The 23,287-nt window shown below is 35.7% G+C and overlaps 1 protein-coding gene across 2 annotated transcripts in view; it reads left to right on the plus strand.

The window, feature by feature from the left end:
- The window catches only part of PLXDC2 (plexin domain containing 2), a 3,345,655-nt gene that overhangs the window by 2,597,345 nt on the left and 725,023 nt on the right, over positions 1–23,287 (plus strand). For both annotated transcript variants that reach the window (XM_044064643.1, XM_044064642.1), the window contains exon 9: positions 9,590–9,671. In XM_044064643.1, coding sequence (XP_043920578.1) covers positions 9,590–9,671 — 82 coding nt within the window. The remainder of the gene's footprint in view (positions 1–9,589; positions 9,672–23,287) is intronic.

Below are 23,287 nucleotides of genomic sequence, written 5' to 3' on the forward strand. Positions count from 1 at the left end.
AGACCACCGACATGTCTGTGACTGCTTTGGATGCTTGAAACATTGAGGTGATCATAATTTTTTATTGACTTGTGACTTTAGTCACTGCTTCCCAGTGACACTATTGTACATTAATAAATATCTGTTCCCTGAAGCCCTTTATAGGAGAATGCAACCTATTATTTTCTTACTGGAAGGATTTATTTATGTGTATTCTTCCAGAACAGGCCATCTCATCTGTAATATACTGTTCTGATGCAGAAACCCCAGCAGTGTTAATTAGTAAAGTATCCCATAAGGTACAGTTACAGCACAACCATATTGATTGGGCAAGGTGCCTGTAATTAAACCAGATTTGTTCTTCTGTGTCTTAAAACACCTTGCCCTCACCTCAAAATTTGGATATCAGTTACCTGTTTTTTTTTTATTCATAACATCTTTATTGATTTATCACTTATGACATAGGCAATCGTGCATTTATTCAGGTGAAAACAAATCACGTTGACATAGCTTCAGTTTATACGTTACATATCACTTAAACTCTTCTGTACAGTCATTGTCAGTAAAACATTACATAGGTTGTTCAGTTCCTGCCTTCCCTTAAACCCCATGCCTCCTCCAAAACATTATTCTGCATGCATTGTTCTCACAATTCCCATTTTTCTAAGTCATTTTTTCTAACTCTTTTCTAAAGATCCAACTTCTAGTTCTTTTATTTCATTTACTGTATTCACTTCTTGCTCACCCAGTATTTCTGACAGAGTGGTCTGCAAACTCAGTATAGTCCCAAAAATATGTTCCCAATAACCTCTTTCTTCTCAATCATACTTCCAACATTTGTAATCTGCCCAAGGAAAAAAATATTTAGTGTCTGCTTGGTGTATAAAATACCTATGCAAACAATTTCAAGCAAAAATCCTAAATCTTCCAGACTTTGGTGCATATATGGGAGCCATACATATATCCTGTCATTGTTTCTTTGTGAATTGCTTATCCATTCTCTACATTTTTCTAAAATAACCGTACCAGTGCTGCCCTTTCATTTAGGATCCCCTTATGCCTTTCTGTATGCCTATATTTTGATATCAATCCTTGATTGGGAGGGCGATTTCTATCATGCCACCCAAATGTATTCTTGGCATCTTCCCATTCTGTTACGTATCCCTCTCTAATTATTTGCTCCCAATACCTTGGTTCCTTTTCCAATTTTCTTCACCAAATTCCAGACCCCTCTTGCCTATTCTCTGTACCCCTAATTGCAGTCATCCTTATCAGTAGAATCTCCTTTCTCCATTGCTGTGTTGACTTGGTTCTTAAAATGCTTTCTGCTACTTTACAAATATAATATTCTGAATGTTCTCCTTAAGGATCTACATACAAAATCCCAGTCTCTCTTTATTTCTTGAGCCTCCCGTCATTTCATTATCATCCATTTCTTCTTTGAATTATAACTTTCTGCCTGTGCTGTGTATAGAAACTTTAACTGTGTAGCTCTTAAATATCCCTTCAAATCAGATAATTTCAAGCCATCTTGTTCTGTTGGAAGGATCAACATATCCCACTTCACTCTTGCCCTCTTCTCCTCCCTGATAAAATCCTTCATCTCTTTATTAATTGGTATCCACAACTTCTCCTTGTTGACAAAAATATGCCTGATCTGTGAAAAACACAAAGAGGACTAAAAACATTTTCACTAATTGTATCTTGCTATCCATATCTATAAAATAGAGCATCCAGTTTCTCAATTTTGTATTATCTTTTATTTAGTCTCTTTCCACATATCCTTTGTTGTGATAACAAAATCCTTTTTAACCCATTCTCCCAAGTACTTTATTTTATCCCGTCCCTATAAATATGGGTATTGTTGAACCAATTTGTATGTAGGTACATAGTTTACAGCTATTGTCTTTATTTTATCTTCATTAATTCTGTACTCTGAAAAGACATGAAACTGTCTTGGTATGTTCCGCAACACTAGAATAACCTTTTCTGGTTTTATTAGGTGCAAATAAGGCCAACTTTTCTTGGTTACCATACCAATTTTATTCTCGAATTTCTGAGTCTCTTATTTTCTGTGCCAATGGTTCTAAACATAATGGAAATAACAAAGGGGAACGAGGGCACCCCTGTCTGGTTGCACAGTTCAAACAAAACTTATCAGAGATAACACCCCTTTAATGTTCATCTCTGATCCCTTATATATCCTCTTAATTAACCTTATTATTTTGTCAGGGAATGCAAATGCTTCTATTGCCCTACTCATAACATCCCAGATAACTCTTGAATCCTTTTTCTACATTATGACCCACCAAAAACAGTGGTATTTTCTTTCATTCTTCTTCTCTCTGGATCATCATTGTTCTTGTAATGTTGTCAAACATTTCCCTCCCCTCCACAAAACCACATTGATCCATATCTATCAATGTTGGCATCACCTTTGCCATTCATTTAGCCATTACAGACATAAACACCTTATAATCATGGTTTAGAATCAAACTGGCCTATATGAAGCTGTATCTGATGGGCTTGTACCATCTTTAGGTATTACAGCCACCACAGATTTCTTCCAGGATGTTTTTAAAATACTGTCAAAACAAACCATCCAGATCTCTATCAATTTCTTCCCTCCTAGCTTCCAAACTTCCATGGAAATACCATCTATTCCTTGAGACTTTCCTCAAAATTAGTTATACATCACCATTTTATCTCATCTCCTCCTATCCTAATCATTAATAATTGAGGTTCATCTACCTTTAACCTTGGCATATTTAATTCTTCCATAAACATTTTCACTTGTATTTTGTCGTGATTTCAATATTTCTCTGCTTTATACAGACTTTAATAAAATTTCTGAAATTTGTTTTAAAATTTATTCAGGATCTCTGTTTATTTTAATTGTTATGTGCTCCCTAAGCTTGGCAACAACCCTTTCTAATTTCTGTTGGCTGAGCCATTGTGCTTATAGCTGTTGTGCTCTGCAGTCTTTCTAAATTCATGCATGTTATCCAGGTAGTCCCTTATTTTTTTTTTCTTTAGCACTCTAGAGTTGTGCCTCTTTATGTTCTGTGAGATTACCCTATTCTGCAAAACATTAACTTTTGTGAATTTGTAAATGATTCCTGTTACTTCTTAACAAGATCTCTTTGTTTTTCTTTTATTCCTACCCTATTTTTAAACTCCACTTTCAATTTATTCCACTCCTTAGCTATATTTTCTGACAAGATTTCTATCTTCCCTGATAACTCCCAAATAATTTCCACTCCCCATTCCTTAAATTTCTCTGTTTAACAGATAGGTGGGGAAGTACTAGTCTCTCATTTTTATTTCATTACTCTACATTTTTATTTTGGTTATTATTGGCTTTTGATCTGAAATTGTTATTTAATGTTGATCAAAGCTTTCAATTAAATACACATGCTCCTGTGAAGTGTAATTTCTGTCTAGCCAAGCCTAGTTTTTGTACCTTAGGAATAACATGAACATTCTCTCTCTGAGCTCAAAATAACAAACATTTTCATAAATTTCTTTAAAAATCTGTAATTTTTTGTTATGTTTTCCCTTCTAGGTCCTCCACATACATCCTCACTGTTTCAAATCAAATTCCATTCCCCAACTGTAAGTAATATTCCCTGCTGAAAGCTGATTATTTCTCCCATTAGCTCCATTGTAGTAGTTTTAGGAGGAATATAAATACATGCATAATCCTCCTCCCTTGCCAGTAGCTCCTTAGTACTACAAATCTACCACTTTTATATTTTTCTCGTCTATTACTATTGCAGCTTCTCTAGCAATTAATATAAATACTCCTTTTTCATTTGTCCCAGATGTTTCCCTGAATAACCATCTTTGAATCCTTTCCTTATCAAATTCACATGGTCACTTCTTTCCAGACTTGCCTCCTACAGCATAACTATTTGCATTTTGCATTTCTTAATATATTTTATTATTATTTATTTTTGTATGTACTGTACCTGCGACTCCATTCATATTCAAAGATAACATGGAAAGTGCTTCTATTATAAGAAATTATTATTCCCACCTTTATGTCTAATTTCAGCTTTTGTGTTAACATGCATACACCAGTGATTGGCAGGTTGATCATTTATACAGCTGTTTGTTGTCATCTCTATTTGAACCTATGTCACATCTTATAAGACTTTACATAATAGAATTACACAAAACTATGTACATCTTCAAATGAAGTTTAAACCTCATAATAGGAACAATTGTCCCAGATTGATAACTACACTTACAGGCTTGAATTAACCTATAATAAAGGTTATCCATGCTAAGCTGCATGATACAACCTGTGCTTCTAGTTACACTAAGTGCTGCCTGTTTTTCTATTTTCTTTATTTCTCTCCCAGATGCAGAAAACAACTTGAATGCTTTCAGAAAAGATTATCTCCTAGCCATTGAAAGAAAAAAATATTCAGTTTTTTTCCCTTTTTATCAGCTTGTCTCCACAGAAACATGAGAACCAGATACACATTTGCCTTCAACTACAAGCTTCTCATAGTGTACTGTGGACATTTTATGCTAAAGGAAAAGTTTGTATAACATTACTTCCACTTAAAGCTTGTTGATAGATCATGTCAAGGGCCTTAATCCAGTCATTCTTCTATGCAAATGTAATAAAACACCTATTGGTTTTACTTTTATCATTATCTGTGTACTTTTACAACAAGCCCTTTACCTCAGTAACCCAAGATTATAGCCTATTGTCTTAAATTTGCTTTTATCCAGGCTTTTTTCTATTTTTACATAACAGTATCTAGATTTCTCAAGACTAAACCTGAAGAAAGAAGGAAAAAAAGAAGCAAAAATAGAGCATATGTTTACTTTAGTATATCTATAACACACAAAAGTAACTGGAAATGCTTTACTATATTACATGCAGTATATGTCATGTTTTATAAAAATGCTGTTAAGAACAAAAAATATTTTACTTATAGTTACCACTTTCCTTCCTCTCCTTCCAAATATTAATGACAAGAAATAGGGTGTATGATTTGCAGTCCTCTACAAGGTTAGCAAAGACAAAAAAGTCCAATATTTGGAGGCTTTCCTGTTCAGCCATATTTCACAAAAAATGTGTTTGATACTTTGTAGTTCCACATTTATTCATTAATTTCTGAGTTGCTGGTTTTATTCCTGTTGGTCTCCATCTCCCAATTCCAGTCTCTAGTTCATTTCCAACTTACTCCTGTTTCTTCTAGTCAACTATTGTGCTTTTCTCTTGACAAGCATTTTCCTTTGGAATATTGAAAATGTTTCACTGGCATAGTCTCTCTATTTATTATTGAAAGGATAAGAAACATAGTACCCCCCCCCCATTTTATAGATCACATTTTGTTGGGCAAACTTTTGTATTTTCTCCTTAGTATGTTCTGCATCACAAAATGACTTTGACCTTCAAGGAAAAAATATTTTGAATAAAACTGGATATAGCAGCTTGAATTTCACATTTGCCTGTTAACATTCCATGATTGCTATACTAAATTTAGTCCGCCTTTTGTACAGTGAGTAATCATTTTCCTCAAATAGTCTACTGTCTCCAGGTTTTAGTACTTTGTCCTTCTTGCTACATTTTTATCAAAATCAACTCTTTCTGCTGCTAGGATTGCATCTTTACTATTGCACGTATTGGCTGATTTCTTATGGCCAGATTTGGAGCATACACACAATGTGGCCTTTTAATTAACAACTCCGGTGGTTGAATACTAGTCAATTTGCTTGTTTGTGCTTCCATAAAATTAATACAGTCTGTTCTTTCTAGTTTTTCTCATACAGCAGAAAATCTCAGGTTTTCCCTATGTGCTCTGTCCTCTAATTCCACCATTTTTTGAAACATTTCTTCTTGAGCAGGTTCATACTTAGCCACTTTTCTTCATTTCAACCTCATTTTTTTAGTTTTATTAGCTCATGTGAATATCTGTGTAAAGCTTCTTCAACTTTTTTCTAGCATTTTGTCATTTGGGTTGATATACTCCTTTAGTGCTTTGTTTATTTTAATCATCTCTGAGCACATTTGACTTTTTCCTAAAGATTACTGGAAATCATATCTTTCACCAAAGCTGAACCTTAAACTGTTTTTGCTGTAAAGCTGCAAGATTCTTCCCAGCTGGTGTTTTTTTCTGACATTTTGTGGTTGATTTTCTTTCAGGTTATCCAAATGTCTTCTTTGCTATCATCCAGGTGGTGCACTTACTGGCCACTAACTGAAATTTACTCAAAATAGCAAATTCACTCACTCTCGTTTTTGATGTTTCTGTTTTCTCACTGGGAGAGCTGAATTTAAGCTGCTACTCAGTGTAAAGCCATTTTGGAAGTCAATATCAGTTACTTGTTACCCTCTTAATACACTTTATATTTCCTTTGGTTCATAATCATGACAAAAGGATTTTTCCCCATCTAATAATTTACCTTTCTTAATTCTCTTTCTCTCCTTGGTATCTGTCATATCAGTGGCTTTCAGGAGCAGCTTATTTGTGTTCGGCCCTTTGCCATGTGTATTTTGTACCTCAAATGAAGAGCAACCTTTGTGGGGTGGAGGTGGGGGGTCTGCTCTGATTCAGCATTTGTGTATTTTTAATTTTTTCAGTAGTGCTAACATATTCTATTGTTTGGTCATCTTGTGTTATATGGAAGTTGCAAGGGGTAAATCAAGTGGTGAATGAAGGTATGAGTGAGTTAGTCAATGAATGAGTTAATGAAAATGGCCATACATTTAAATACAAAGCTACAAGCACTAACACTTAACAGCTTTTACTAACTGTTTAGAAAATAATCCTACATTTTTATGCTTCACTAATGTTTTTCTGCTTTACAACTGTGGAGAATTACAAATTACAGCTTGCCTTATCCATGTCAGCAAATATCATACAATGGTCCTTTTTATAACACCTGTGAAAGGATGCACAAATTAGCAGGTTCTGAACTATAGAGGTATGATCTAATGATAGCTGATAATAAACACATTGCCTGGATCTTTATTCACCAGGTTAGTACGTGGCACTATTGTGTACACTGTCTTTAAGGAAACAGTTAATTAGTTGACAAGGAATTTGTACTCTGGAGTGTGTAATCGCTCATAGCTGTGCACATCTCTTTACTGATAGTAGGACTGGTGTTGAGTTGAGGCCTTTCCCCTGAAATAAATCAAGCTCAGAGTTAAACTAGAGAGCCATTTCTATTACAGATATGGGGTGTTTGCCTCCAGCATTTATTTATTTAGTTAATGTTTGTTATCTGGGTAACTGGTTTGCTCAGGGGACATTTTTTCAGATTTAACTGGTGACAAGCTGGAAAAACAAAATACATATTGGAAAAGAAGATTACAAAAATCTGCACAACATACAAGAAAGTAAAGAAGCAAGCACTCTGAAGCACAGACATATGCAAGCATAGATCAAAGTGAAATACAGAGTAATATTATGTGCATGAAAATTATTTTTCCTTTGTCATTTTTAGACCCCTCACCCACTTGTCCAGATTTTTGCCTCATAGTTTTGGTCTTTTCCACATTAAAAATATATATATATATGTATATATATATATATATATATATGTATGTATATATATATATATATATATATATATATATATATATATATATATATATATATATATATATATATATATATATATATATATATATATATATATATATATATATATATATATATGTATATATATATATATATATATATATATATATATATATATATATATATATATGTGTGTGTGTATATATATATATATATATATATATATATATATATATATATATATATATATATATATATATATATATATATATATATATATATATATATATATATATATATATATATATATATATATATATATATATATATATATATATATAGATATAGATATAGATATGTGTATGTATAGTTTTCTAGTAAGCCACAGGGGTTGAGGTCATTAAATAATGGCAGACATTTGAGATTTAGCTTTCATATCCTTCAAAAAATGCACACTAACAGAAAATGTTTCTTTTAAGCAACTTTCTAACAGCATAATGCAATATAATGTGGGGGCATAAAGGTCCAAAATATTGACAAATTTTATTGTTCTTTTAAAGTTAGAAAGTTGCTTGAAGTAGAGGTTTTCTGTTACCATGAGTTTTCTGAAGGATATGAAGGCTAAGTCTCAAATGTCTGTTATTATGTAATGACTTCAACCCCAATGGCTTGATAGAAAACTAATTTTTTTTATCTTAAAAATATTAAAACTATGAGGCAAAAATCTGCAATGATCCAGACAGCTGAAAAGTGTGAAAGTCTGACAAGATTTAAGGAGGGGTAGCACACACACACGAGGAAAATCTGGTGCATTTCTGTTTCTTTATGTTTGCAGAATGTACCTGATTTTTCTTGTATTTTGCTTTGCCTTCCATAACGTATTCCAACAGAAAAGTCTGGTTCCTCAATGGTACATAAGTGGCTGAACTTTTTTCTATTTGTATATGCTCAGTTTACAATAGGCACACTGTTTGGGTTGTCCAATCACCATGCACATTTTTGAAGAACAATGATCTGTCATTATATTACTATTATTAAGCAGAAATGCTTCTTTAAAAAAAAAAAAAACATTTCATGTAACACTTGAGATTATTAAAGTAGTTTTATTTACTTGAATTAATGCTTCTAGTACTGGATCTGGTGAAATTAGTGAGCCCAGACTTTTCCATTGCTTTGTATGGAAGATATTTAAATGAGAATAATGCCTTCCTAATGTTGTTGTATGAAATACTGGTAGATGTTGTTTCTTAAACAGGGTGGTCTGAGAAAACTGGTAGGAAGGAGAGAGAGAGAGAGAGAGAGAGCACTGAGTGTGAATATGGAGCTAGAAATCTGGTTTGTATTTTAAAGTGGTTTTGCATGATTCTAACTGCTATGACTTTTACATGTGGAATATGATTCCCTATTTATGTTTTCATTCTATACTTGTAATAATGTTACTTGTTAATTGTTTTGTGTGCAGAATGAAAACTCAGACAAATCTGGAACTAAAAGTATTTTAAAGACTTTATATCTGTCCTGCATTCAGATGGAGTCCATGCAGTACTCACTTGCCATAAAGAGTCAGGGTGGTTCCCGTATTAAATGAATAGACTAAGTTTGTTGTGTAAACTAAAGTACTCAAAATAATAAAACAAATTTGTGGCATCACATCAGGGGAAAATATTCAAAAGTTCATGGCAAAGCCAGTCAGCAGCTGTAGTTATTGTTAAGCTTTGCATTATGTAAAACATATAGCTTATCCAGTTGATAAGCGACTGGGTGTCTACTTGGAAGGAAGTATATTTTGTTATGAATACATGTTTTACTTTTTTAAATGGTATAAAACATGGGAGATCAGTAGTGATAAGGGCCAGTTTTGCTGGTCTCGATTGTCCTAAGTGACATGCATAGCAAAAGATAAGTTACTATTTAGAGCAACCAGGTAATTTTATCTTTATTTTCCAGTCAGGAAAAAAGAAAAGAAGACAATCTGTACAATAGCAAAAGTGATCTGTACCACTTTTATCAGTTGTACCCTGGATTTTATCTAATGCACATTTCCTTTCACTTGTTTCTAGCTTGTCTCCAGTTCACAAGTTGCGATTCCTGCGTCAATGCCCAAATTAATTTCAACTGTAGCTGGTGCAATAAATTAGAAAGGTAAGGATCTTGTAGTTTTGCTGGTCTTTGTTACATACAGATGTTTATGAAACCTGTACTAGTATAACAACCAACTAATACTTTTCCACAATAAAAGTCAAAGCTGGCATTATAGCAGTTTCACTTTTTTGCTAGTTTGTTGCATTAGACAGGAAACAGAAAGAGAAATGTTGATAATTGTAATGTATTGGATTAATGTAATTGAAATGTCTGCAATATGGCTACATTACATATCTAATTAGAAGCGTGATCTGAATGCAATGGTGGACATTTCATTTTTAATATCAAATTTTTCTGTACATGAATGTTCACAAATAACAGAACCATTGCTTAATTAGTACTTCTTGGATTAATGTAGGAAGAATATTTTTCACCAGATTTCTGGTTCCACACGTTTAACTTTGTTGTGGAGGTGTCAGCTTGCAGAAGTAATAAAAATGAGGTGTACAACTGGTACACCTGCTCTAGCTGTAGCTGTCCCCTTATGGAAAGTGGGGGGTCATACACTTAATTATTATTTATTATGATTATTATTATTTTACATTTGGTAACCGGGAGAGTCTGACTGGACACAGGTCCTTTTTCAGCAGAGGACCAGGGAGAAAAGCTCCACATATAAGATACAAATGCCAGATACAAGTACGATTACATTACAGTTCAAAATAGAATGACAATAAAAAACTAAAATGTAACCATTCTCTGATAAGTCATCTATTTTCTTCATTATTTATTTATTATCTTTATAATGATGAATGCATTTTAATAATGCTATTTATTATTATGTATTATCTTAATAATGCTCAACAATTCCCATATTACAGTGAATGTAGGAGTTAAGAGGACTCCTTCTGAATTAGGATTTCAGTACACAGTGGACTGTGATACAAACATAAGGGGTACATTGGGGGAGAGTTCCAAAGTGATAGTGTATTTTTACTGTAAGGTCCACTGCCACATATGTACAAGCCTGAGAAGTGGTATATTGGGCAGAGTCCTAGAATGATATATTTCTGTAGTAATTACAATGTGTATGCAAGTGTGAGACAGATTTAATTGTACTTGTGTAGTAATGGCAATGTGTGTAAAAGTGGCAGTGGATATATTGCGGATAGTTTTAGAGTAGCAGTATAGTTTTTAGGAATGACCACATATGTACAATTATAAGATGAGTTTTTATTGAGAGATTTCTAGAGTGGTTGTGTATTTTAGTGGAAATGACCACTTATGTAAGTGTATGAGAAAGGTATTCACAGGAGAATGATAGAGTAGTTTTGTATTTTTGTAGTAATGACCATGGGTGTGCAAGTGTGAATTTCAAGTGACATCTAAGTAAAGTTTCTGCAACTCAGACTGTAACAATGTAACGGTATTGTGTCTTCTGGATCTGGAGAGGTTTCTGAAAATTGTGTCATTTTAGAAAGATAGCTAGATGGACTGTACTGTACCACACATTCCAGAGCTCATCTGATGGTCTCATAAAGCTCATAGTTTCTGACCTATTCAGGTCGGTATCCCAATTGTATTTATTATCTCCCTATTAACTGCACAACTGAATGTGATTGTGTATTATACTTTGTTTTGCTGCTTTCTATTTCTAAGCAGTTGTCATATTGTCCAAGTATGTGAAGGTCTGTTATGTAATACCAAGTATTGTACCTTTTTTGATATTTACTTAATCAATTTTCATCCTATGACTACTATTCTTGTTGTATATTTTAAGCTGCATAGAAGCTGCCATACCTACCAGAAATAAGCCCGAATCTAACAACAAAAACAAACCACACTGGCGGAATCCTTATCTTAACAGGCTATATAGCAAAAGAAAAAAAGTCAAGGCCAAAATTGGAAAGAGCATCTCTCATAGAGACAAACTCTCTGATTCAACTAAACAAGAAACTAAGCAAGTTTAATAAAGTCCAACAAGGCCATTTATGAGGTCAGGATAACCTCCCAGGCTAAGGATAATCAGAAGGCCGCCTTCAACTGTGTCAGAAACTTTAAAGGTAATATTCAGCGGTTAGCAGAACTAGTGGTAAATGGCACAGCTGTCACTAACCAGGATGACATAGCAAATCTACTGGGTGATAAATTTAGCTGTAACTCCCCCCCCCCACCTCCCCTACTACTCCCTGTGAAATCCTTTTTAGCATGTCCTCCCAACTATGAACAGGAAGCAAGTCCTGTAGGTACACACTAATGCCAAAAATACTACTTCAGTGGGCCCCCAACAATATCCCTTATTGCCTCTTAAATAACCTGAAATGGACTGACAAGACCACTTGAGGCACTCCTCAACTACAGCATCAAAACAGATTACATACTGAGTGAGTGGAGGGCTTCCATTATCAACAACTGACCTAGGGGATTGCAGAAACATCAGTCTAACAAGTCTAATTTGCAAAGCCATGGAAATGATCAGCAAGGAAAGTGACAACCTACAGACACTGAGCCAATTCTAGTTTGACTTTAAGAGAAGTTCTTACTTAATGTGGCAGACTTCTTCAAGAGGGCCAGCCTGGCTATAGACAAGGGGAAAATGGTGCATATCTCCTACCTTGATGTAGCCAAGGCATTCGATACAATACCCCACTCAAGTTATTGTTAACAAACTCTCACAACTAGGCATAAGTCCCTCCATAACTCACTGGATTGCCAGCTGGCTCACAAAGACCAGTCATCAACAGAATATCCTAGAGTTCCTTGTTGGGCCTGCTCCTGTTTGGCATTTACTTCTTGGATGTTAATACTAAAGTCAAAGGCCTCTGCCTCACCAAGTTCACAGATGATTGTAAATTGGGAGCTGTCATAGATTCCCCCGAAACACCAACATCCTACAAGAGGATCTAACACAAGCCAATGACTGCTGTGAAATTCCCAAATTAAAACTCAGTGCAAATAAATGCATTACTGTGCCCTTTGGGAAATCTTCCACCCAAGCTAATTACTTCATTGATAAAACACCCATAAGAGTTGACCCAGTAGTTATGGATCTGGGAACATATGCAGACAGTAATCTGGCATTCAACCAACATGTAGCCAAGATAGCAAGAAAATCATTCTGTGTTGCCAGATCATAAGCACGGGTATGGCATCCAGTTCCAAGGAAGTTATATTCACACTCTACTCAGCCCTTATCACACCCATCGAGTACAATCCTCTCTTTGGCATGTACCTAACCAGGGTGTTACAACAGTTAGAATAACCTCAAAGGTTCCTCATCAGGAGACTCCAGAGTATGAATACAATGTCCTACATGATCTCCTTAAGGTCCTATCTCTGTACTCAGTCTCCTACTGGTTACGATGAGGCAATCTATGGCTAACATGTAAGGCGTTCTGAGATCCAGCTCTGATGGATCTCTTGCACATCCACAAACTGCAGCAGGACCTGAACTTTCCCTGTGACATAAATAGAACATGCTGAAGAGATTGATGTGTGTCTCAAAGAATCCCAGCACTATAGAGTAAGCTCCCTATTTACATGAAGCAGTGTTCATCACTTACCCTAGTCAAAAGAAAGCTTCATCATTGGATGGGAAATTACAAATTCACCCCTGGTCTGGCCCCTATTTGGATGGATGGACAGAGGTTAACAGTAACTAACATACCCCCCCCCCGTATAACCCTTAGCTATCTCTTTACTAACTTATCCCACCATATAGGCATCCATGGAACTTGGGGACAAAACTGGATTGGGTTATAGGGCTAGGCTTGTAAAGACCCTAGTGATTATTATCCCAGTCTAAAGCTATGAACACATGAACACTTTTCTAACAGTAATATACAAAGGTGACAATCCCATCCTTGCTACCACAACAGGACTGGGACAGAGGTAATTGTTTGAATGACCAAATCCAAGTGCAAGTTGTGCCAGGAAGCAATATAATAACCAGAATCTGCACTGTCCTTAGTAATATATTTCAGCTTATTTATAACAATAACACCAAAGGTCTGTGCACATCCCTCCACCTCACAGTAAATACAATCTACTTTATTTTGATGTTAATAGCTGTCCCTGGAAGTCCCACAATAATGTACCCACACTAAAGTCGATCTGTATTTGAAAGAGGTTCCACTCTTTGCAGTTCCCACTGAAACTTGAAATTGCTGTGAAGAAAAAATTAGGCTGCATAAAAGCAGTCACAAAATCCTACCTCCACAAGCTACAAAATTACTGAGGAAGCTAGAGAAGCTCAATGTTTCCCTTGTAATAAGTTATGTGAAATGTTCAATGTTCCTAGATGTAAGCAGTTTAAAAGATAATAGCACAGGCCATCTTTTACCTCTTGTGCCTCTGACCGGCAATGCAGCATATAGCAATAAATACAGATTCTTAAGTTGCTGCACTTTCTGAATGCATGACTGCCCCCTAACGTACTTCTGTCCATGGATTCTTCTACTTCACAAATAAAATGGGCCCTCTAGTGAATGAGCTGGTTATCAAAGTGTGTTACAGAACCCCATCTTTTCTGGGTTTACCTGTCCTGGTGTTGCCTCTTTAATAGTTACACAGCAGATGGGGAGAATGGGTCCTACTACTATTGCTGCCGGATCTTATAATAAGATACAGTTACCATATTTGCATATCACAACTGCACTCTGTAGTACTGTAACAATAAAAGGAAGCTTGTTTGTAGTTTAACATTGCTGGTATTGATAGCTATTAAATTAAAATAAATCACTGCCTTAAAACTGAAAACAAAAATAATACATGTATGTATTATCTTAGCCTCATGTTATATGCACTGTTAATGGATATAATTGTTTCTTATATGCTAAAATGGCCATATTGGGACTACCATACTGATGCAGTTTTGTTTTTCGGTGTCTTTGTACTCCACCCAGAATGAAGTACGGGTCCATATAATGTGACAAGCTATAGATATTACAAATGACCTTCTACTATTCCTGTATTTGCTTACAGTAAGAGTGCTGCAAGTCACTAGCCACTGCTTTATTTAACTTCATTACTCTCCATTCATCCATCCATATATCCATCCATCCATCCATTACTCCTTTTCCCATTTTGGCACACTTGGTCAGGGTGTCACTTCAATAGTGATGATCAACTAGAGCCAGTGTCCATGGTACTTAAAATGTCTTTCTTTCTCCATTTACACTTTCTTCAATACAAATGAGAAAAAAAGTGGTTTACTAAATATTCACACAGTCCTTAAAGAAATCCAGAGTATCCCTCCCCCACAATACTTAGTGTGTGAAACTTGTCAGCTTTTTTTCTTGTCTAAAGTGACTACATTTATCACTTTGAAGAATTAGTAAGACAAATAACAGCCACCTATAGGTTTGCTATTGTATTTAATTGTGTAGTTCAATAGATAAAAGTATCATTTCACTGGCAAAAGGAATTAGAGTGTTTGCAATTTTTTATGTAGTGCTGCAATAATAACATACATGATTTTCATATAAAGATTTCTCTAACAGTGTACTGTTTGGACAAATACTTTCACTATAGATATTGATAACACTTTACTGACATTACTAATGTAGTCTTGATCTAAAACTGTTGATGGTAAGCCTTGTTGAAAACTACAGAATATTGATTAAGTCTAGGCCATGGCTGCTAACAATAAATCCTTTCTGAAACAATGTCAGCTGTCAATGGGAAAAATAAACAAAAAACGATGGTACGGCCTAAATGGTATATGGCTGGAAAACAAGTGGAAATAAAAAAAAAGTGAAAGGTACTGAAAGGTTTCTGAGTACTGAGCAATATATGGCGATGGTATAGGGAGAAATATAATTATAGATCAACACTATAGGAGGGTAGAGTTTTCCTTTAATCATGTTAGAGATAGAAGCTTTCAGTACGGTGCTACCTCTGGATCCAACTCTGTCATTCAAAACCCATACCAACTTGGGTGTTTCACATGCATGTAGAGATATGTAACAAATGCTACTGCAAAAATATAGATGTCACTGGAAAATATGTTTCCGGGGAAAATCATAAAATGGTACCAGTTCAGCGTTTCTCTATTTCTGTATCATTTCAGTTATATCTGTAAAATTCTATGTAAGCTCTAAAATAAAACTCCCTCACATTGCTGTAATCCTCATTCAGGAATGTAACATATTGAACAAGTATATGTTTAGTTATGTCTGCATAACTGTGCGACAAAGGTGCTTAGGATTAATCTAATTTCCATGCTGTAATGTGTATACACCTGTGACAAAAGCTCACTGCTGACAATATAATTCTCAAGCCGTAATGTATATAACTTTGTAACAAAAGCTCTCTGACCTTGATTTAATTGTAAAAATGTGTACAAGATACAAAGGTTATGGATGAAAAAGGTCCTAGGGCCAGTTTACCTACACAGTAAACAATGAATGAATGCATGTTTGTATGATCAAGTGAATGAATGAATAGTTACACAGTGATGACAGCATGACAAATAATAAGATCCAGCCACATATGCTAGGAACACTGCTTATTGTTAAAGGCACCTCAGTTAACATGCCTTTTCAATGTTTTATGTAATGCAAGCAAAAGTACCACTAGACTGGCAATCTGTGGTGGGTGTCCTCATCAACGAGGTGTCAGCTATATTTAACTTGTAGCACAATCCTGGTTCTAAACATCCCTGGGAAAATGTCAAGGTCCAACAAAGTTATTGATTGATTCATTCATTTATTTGTTTATTCAATCATTTTATTTAGCAAAAAGCCCATTTTTAGTGAAGGCCCAAGAAGAAAAGCTTCAAAGTTATACGCTTACAAAGAAAATGGAGAATAAGCTGTAATAAACCTATATGAAATAAATAAAATAAATGCATTGTCAAGAAACAAGAGTAGTAAAGATAAGGACAGGAATGTGGCTACAGGCTGAGATTAGAAAATAAGACTTCCTTTGATAGCAGAGTATGTGGCTCAGGGAAGTCAGTGTGAAGTCCATCCTAACTGTGGAATAGTGCATCAGCATTTTTCTTTGCATGGATGTTGAAGGGATTATGCATGTTTGTCAGCATGGTATAGACCTAGCGATGGCATATGACTGTGTAGCACAGGATGTCTTGTGGAATGAAATACTATGGTATGGGGTCTCAGGGCAGATGCTGCAAGACATTTGATCCCTATGCTTGTGGAATAAGGCTCGTGTCTGCATTCGTGATGTCAAGTCCCATATGTTCAGAGTAGGTATAGGACTCCCATCAAAGATGTGCATTGAACCCCCTCCTTTTCAGTATTTTCATGGGTAAGATATTATCGAGCAGCTGAGGATTATACAGCCTCCAGTTTGGGTACTTGCAGGTTGCATCATTATTGTTCACAAATTACATTGTCCGGCTGGTCTTAAATGATGTACCAGATTGTGGTAGTGAGGCAGTAATGGATTTATTGGATGAAGATTTCAGTTTAGTAGCACAAATGAGGTTGTTCTAATTGTAGCTGAACTCATTCTGTGTGATTGGTTGTAGCTGAAGTCATTCTCTGCGATTGGTTGAGGACTTGGGCTTGGTACTCTAGAAAGATCTCAGAATAGAGGCAGTACTTCTCTGATAGAAGAGGAGCCAGATGAGGTAGTCTGAGTGCCCAGTAAAGATGCCATTGGTTGCTTACTATATGGAGAGGCACCATGGATATGGATACACCACAGTGATTATAACTCTTAGCTTGCCTTGGAGTATCTGAGGAGCCTGTTGGCAGTAGTGGGGACTATGGCTGCGGAAAGGAGTGCCTGGTCGCTTTGATATTACCCAACTTTCACCATAGAAAAATAATAAGACTATCTGTCTTTAGCAATAAATTAAACTAAACATATATGCTCTTACTAGCAGCTAATATACAGAAGAGCTAAATAAAAACTGCAGTGACAGGACAACAGGCCGTATCATGTTTTATTAAGCAAACAGTAGTTATACTAAGTGAGAATAACTCTCCGTTCTAAAATAGAGAGGTTTTCAGAGCATACAGGAGTAGCAGTAAGAAGGAAAGTTAATCACAGGAAATGGGGGGCAGACAAGAGAGAGATGCTTGAAGAATAAACGAGCATCTGACTCAAACAAGATGTCCAAGAGGAACAAAGATTGAAAAGAATTAACAGAGAGATATGACACCCATACATTTACACATTATGTTAGAGGTCAAGTTTATAACACATTTGATTATAAATGAAGTAAGCCAGGTTATGTTTCATATGTCCATAGCAATGGATTTTCAGATAGATGAAAGAGTTTAAGTGAAGGCTTTCTCAGCAGAAGAATAAGTCATTTCAGGGTGACAGATGCAGAGCTATGTGCAATCTAGGGGAATATGTTCATTTTGGTGTATTTCAAGAAAATTCTCAGTAGTTGCTAATTAAAAGCTTATGTGTATATATAAGATATCTTGCTTCTCACATACAGTTAAAGTGACTCACATTATTTACAGCTGCTTATGTCATTTATTACATTGTTATGTATGGGCTGGAGACAATGGCATTGACAAAAAGACAGGAGTCAGAGCTTGATGTGGCAAAGTTGAAGATGTTAAGATTTGCACTGGGTGTGACGAGGATGGACAGGATTAGGAATAAGTATATTAGAGCGTCAGCCCAGGTTGGAAGGTTTGGAGACAAAGCCAGAGAGGCATGATTACCTTGGTTTGGACATGTGCTGAGGAGGGATGCAGAGTATATTGGGAAAAATATGCTAAGGATGAAGTTGCGAGGTAACAGAAAAAGAGGAAGGCCTACGATGAAGTTTATGGATGTGGTGAGAGAGAACATGCAGGTAGTTGATGTGACAGAGCAAGATGCAGAGGACAGGAAGAAATGGAAACAGTTGATCCGCTGTGGCGACCCCTAACGGGAGCAGCTGAAAGAAGAAGAGAAAGACTGTGTTTCAGGGCAAGGTCTATTCAAATTTCAGTATTAGCGTATTTTTACCAGCAGAGCATTTAGCTTTGGTGGGAGGAAGTATAGTTACCTTCTAGCTCACTCACAACTTTGACCCTTCTGAGTTGTCATTTCTGTTATCTGAATGAAAGGTAGCATTATTGACTAAGTTGTCACTGAAGTACTTATACGGAGGTGCTTGCTTAACTGAAACATCGCCTGGATTTAGTACTTCCAAGTCACTGAATCTTCAAGCAGCCCCAAGGTTGCCTGAGTTTTGATAATTTTATATTTTATTAGAAACTCTAAAATTAATATAGTAAAATAATAACTCTAGGTGTTAAACATTAGAATCTGTGAAGTTGTTTTAGAAAGGCAAATTATAAGTGGAATGGCAGAATGATGCACCAGTAAATGGTTAAAAGAATTTAAAACTAATCATTGAAAATATCTAGAAAAATTAACCATTCCTCCTTCCAATTCTCAAAATGATATTTTAAGTTCATCACTAACCTTAAAACCATTTAAAACTGACCTAATAATATCTAGAATGTGATTAATTGAAATATCAAGAATGGATGTCAACATGTATGAATTATGTGTTGCTAGCGTAGAGGTTATCCAGATTAAAAAAAAAAAAAAACAGGCTTCTGGATTTCTGGATCACTAATCACATTCAGGTCCCCTAAAAGTAACCAAGGTAACTCTAAACTGTATTGATTTAGTGGATTTGTCTTGTCCTTAACATCTAGAAATATTCAAGGTATAAATACGTTTTGAATTATATTCATCTCACAATGAATACAAATGTTGCAGTTTCCATCTAGACTGGGAAGGAAAGAAGGCAGACTCAATGAAGTGAAATCGACATCATGGTAAATGTTAGCTAGAAAATTGTTGGACATAATCAAGAACTACATTTTACTGAATTCCTCCCGCATTTCCTCCTGTACAATAAATTAGCTTTTTCCCATGTAGACCATTGATGACTGTTGAGAAGATGTATTAACAAGCTAAATGGTAAAGAACCTTCCACCCAAAAAAAAAAAAAGCTTGGAGTACCCTCAGGTGTCAGTTGCTTGGATAAGGATTCAAGAAATAAGTAACAATACATATATATTTATCTCACATCAAGTTAATTGGTCAATCAAGCAAGAGGTCCCTCACCATAGCTTATCTTGAAAAGCCTACTTAACAGGAGGACCACATTTTAAGCAGCTCAAAGACTTAACATGGCTTTCAATTCAAGATAGCTTGATGTTCTTGCAGCGAATCAATGCTGTCTAATGATTTACTGGCTTTCAGATGTTTGTCAATCACTGGTTTCATTATTTTCACTAAGATGAGTTCAGAACAACAGTTTGATAGTTTCCAATCTTTGCTTTTCCCCAGTAATTTGAAGGATGACTAATACTTGTTATTATGTTTTCCAGGCTTTTGTCATTGAATCTTCAGTCATGGTTTGTGAAAAAAGATAGCTAGCAGTATTTTCTCTGAATTCTGTATTATTTTACATTAAACAAGTTAGAGGTGCTCAACTTTTGTTTCCAGAGGTATTTTTTAAAGAATTCTTTGTACCAACTCCCTTGGCATAGACAGATAATGCAATGACTGAGATCCAGGAGTCCCATGATCGAGTAGTAGCTGTGGTACCTGTTGTAGCTGGCCTGTGGCAGGAGATGTATGACAAGGCCTAAGCCAGCTCATATCTCTTCAGGGGGAATGAAGGGGTGCATGCTCCTGTGCACCATCACTGTAGTAGAGACTAAGGTGGGATCACGTCGAGGTGCTTGTTCACATGGGGGGGGGCAGGACCAACTGATCATGTTACATGGAAGTGCATTGCAACAACATTCTGCACATCAGATGCAAATGAATAATGTCTGGGCATGATTGCTAAAAAAAAAAAAACTTTGAGTCAGTGCTTGTTCTGAAGATGATGAACAAATGAGCCACAAAAAAAAAAAAGAGCACATGATAAAATGAAAACAATGAAGGCAATCTAGTGACTGTTGGATTGTCAAAAACTATTTATTTACTGGTTCTCTCTGAGTGACTGTTGGATTGCTTCCAGTATGAACAATTGAACTATTTCACCACAGAGGCTTTAACAGTCAGTAGTGACAGGCACCAAGAACAAATATGAACACAAAAAATTTTCTGTAAACAAGAATTGGCCTCCTGATCCTAAACATCTCTGACTGGATTTTCTAAATGTCAGTTATGTTTCATGAATGCTGAGCAGAAACATTTGTTTACCATCCCTATTTTCAATCTCTCTCTCTCCAGACCATTTTTATTCATAGGATCGTAGAGAAAACAAAACAACTGAACCCTGCAACCATTTATGCTGTGCCAGTGTCCACCCTTTGACCACACCTTTATCGAGGAGAGCTAGGCTAGTCAAGCCACGGATGAATTTGTGAATATTCATCCAATCATTTGGATCCCATTTCAAGCAAAATAATGTATCACACTGCTTAATTTGCATCAGGATTCCATGTCAGCGATGGAGAAGGCACTGCATTATGAATCTCTTCACTACATTTTATTAATTTACTAATGAAAAGTTTGAAGTCCCTGGAGCTGGTATTTGTGGACAATATGATTTGTGGACATACAAGAGATCTAAAGATCACTGTGTGTCTTATGACACTGACGCAACATATAGGAGTCTGTAAGGTACTGGATAATAATAATAATAATAATAATAATAATAATAATAATAATAATAATAATAATAAATTATTAATTGTATATGTGTTTTTCCATGTTTCCTTTATGCACATAAAGATAGTTCTTTCAATGTACTCTACTGAATAGTGGACATTCTCCACACTCTACTCTTCCTTACATTTATTATTGTGCATTGTCACCTACAAACACACACACACACACACACACACACACACACACACACACACACACACACACACACACACACACACACACAAAATAGAGGCATAAAGTGTGAGGAAAGATATTTGATATTTTTTCTTGCTGAGAAGTACTGGGCATAACATTAGTGTGCCAGACAGTTTAGCTTTTATAATTAACCTGTATTCCTTTAAATGATAGCAAATGTTGGATATTAATTATGCTGTGCTTAAAATACACTACGACAATATTGTGTGTCTTGGTGTCAATGCAACAGAGTAGCACAGAACCTGCTTCTAAAAAGGAAGGCTTTGTACAAACAGTGTAGTACATGATGATACACTAGAGGTTAAAATAAAAGAAACGTCTGTCTATGTCCTGATCATCAAAATTTTACTTAAATAAAATATATCATCTCAATTCTCTGATCACGCAGTGTCTGTAGACTGCCATATATTACTTGTTATTTGTCTTTTCTGCTTAAGAATCTTATCTCTTGTCATTTTCCCCAGTGAGAAATTCATGTATTGCACTCTTGTCAGACAGATCTGATAGATTTTACTCACATAACACCTTTTTGCATATATATTCGCCTAGGGCTTTTATTCAAAGAATGTATTTTTATTAAGAACAGAGATACACATGACAGGAATGTGTTTAAAAAGTTTGAAAGTGAAATTCATCAGTAATATAGGCACATATTGTAGCAGACACACCATTAGCATGAGGCAATGAGGCAGCACTTGGTGAAATAAATTGACAGCTAATCATGAGACTGCAGAATTTAAAGTGAAAACTTTCAAAAAGGCAAACAATCTTGCCGAAAAAAAATTGGAAAGCAAATCTTAGAGGATTTACACATCTTTGTTTCTGGCTGCTGTAAAGGTCACTGCTCTCACCTCACTGTTTAAATACATCTGTCTTTCTTTTCATTCTTGGCTGGAATTGGATTTGCTTGCTAGGGAGTTGGAAACAGGTGTCTTGCCAAAATGATTGGCAAGTTTTGTGTACTCTTAGCTTCAGCAATGAAGGAAGGGAAAGAGAATGAAAGTTTCTATTTGGGAGCTATATTGCAAGTACGTATTCAAAAAAAGAATAAAAGAATGGTGAATTCGTAGAGCAAGCTGTAGTTATTCATAGATTCACTATTCTGCAGAAGAGTCCTTTTGCTTATAGATACAAGTCACTCATACATATCTTGTTTGAAATTGCACCCTGCTACTTAGTAAACTAATCATAGTGAAGACTTAATTGGCTAGAATAACAATACACATGACCAGGATGGGGATTATGTTACACCCTGTAGATGTGTGTGTGTATGCATGTGCATATGTCTGTCTGTCTATATCTGTGACTGTCATGCAGATTAGCCTGTGACACTGGGCAGTGTTAAGCATAGTGAGATTTTTAAACCACAGGATTATTGTGGGTAAAAGTCTGTGGTAGCATTATTCCTCACTAAACCCCAAATTTCTCCTATACTGAAAGGATAGTAGTTATTTTACCTGTCTGGGCTGAGAGCACCAGTGTGCCAAGCTGAGGACAACAGGGTGTAGTAAGATGGTGGATGAGAAAGTGTCACCACTGTAGCACACAGCGATGGAGTTTTATGTTTTTAGTCCATGTGTTCCTTGGCATGTACCCGTATCATACATGGACAGGCAGGGACCAGATATTTAGCACTCTGTGACCCTGCTTTCATTTGTAATTCATATATGTCCCCACCTTCCTAATGTAGACAACACCTCTGGTGATAACTAGTCATCAGTAATTCTACACGGAGACCATACCTCAGCATATGTCTTTTCCCACCCCCACCCCCCCCAAAAAAAGGAGAAAGCCAGGCAAAGTATTTTTATTCTTCCTGCCCCCATGCAATCACCATCAGGTTCCAGAGTTGTTAGTTG

This window comes from Protopterus annectens, chromosome 3.part0 (assembly GCF_019279795.1).
Source record: "Protopterus annectens isolate FY-2018-M chromosome 3.part0, PAN1.0, whole genome shotgun sequence".
Lineage (NCBI taxonomy): Eukaryota > Metazoa > Chordata > Ceratodontiformes > Protopteridae > Protopterus > Protopterus annectens.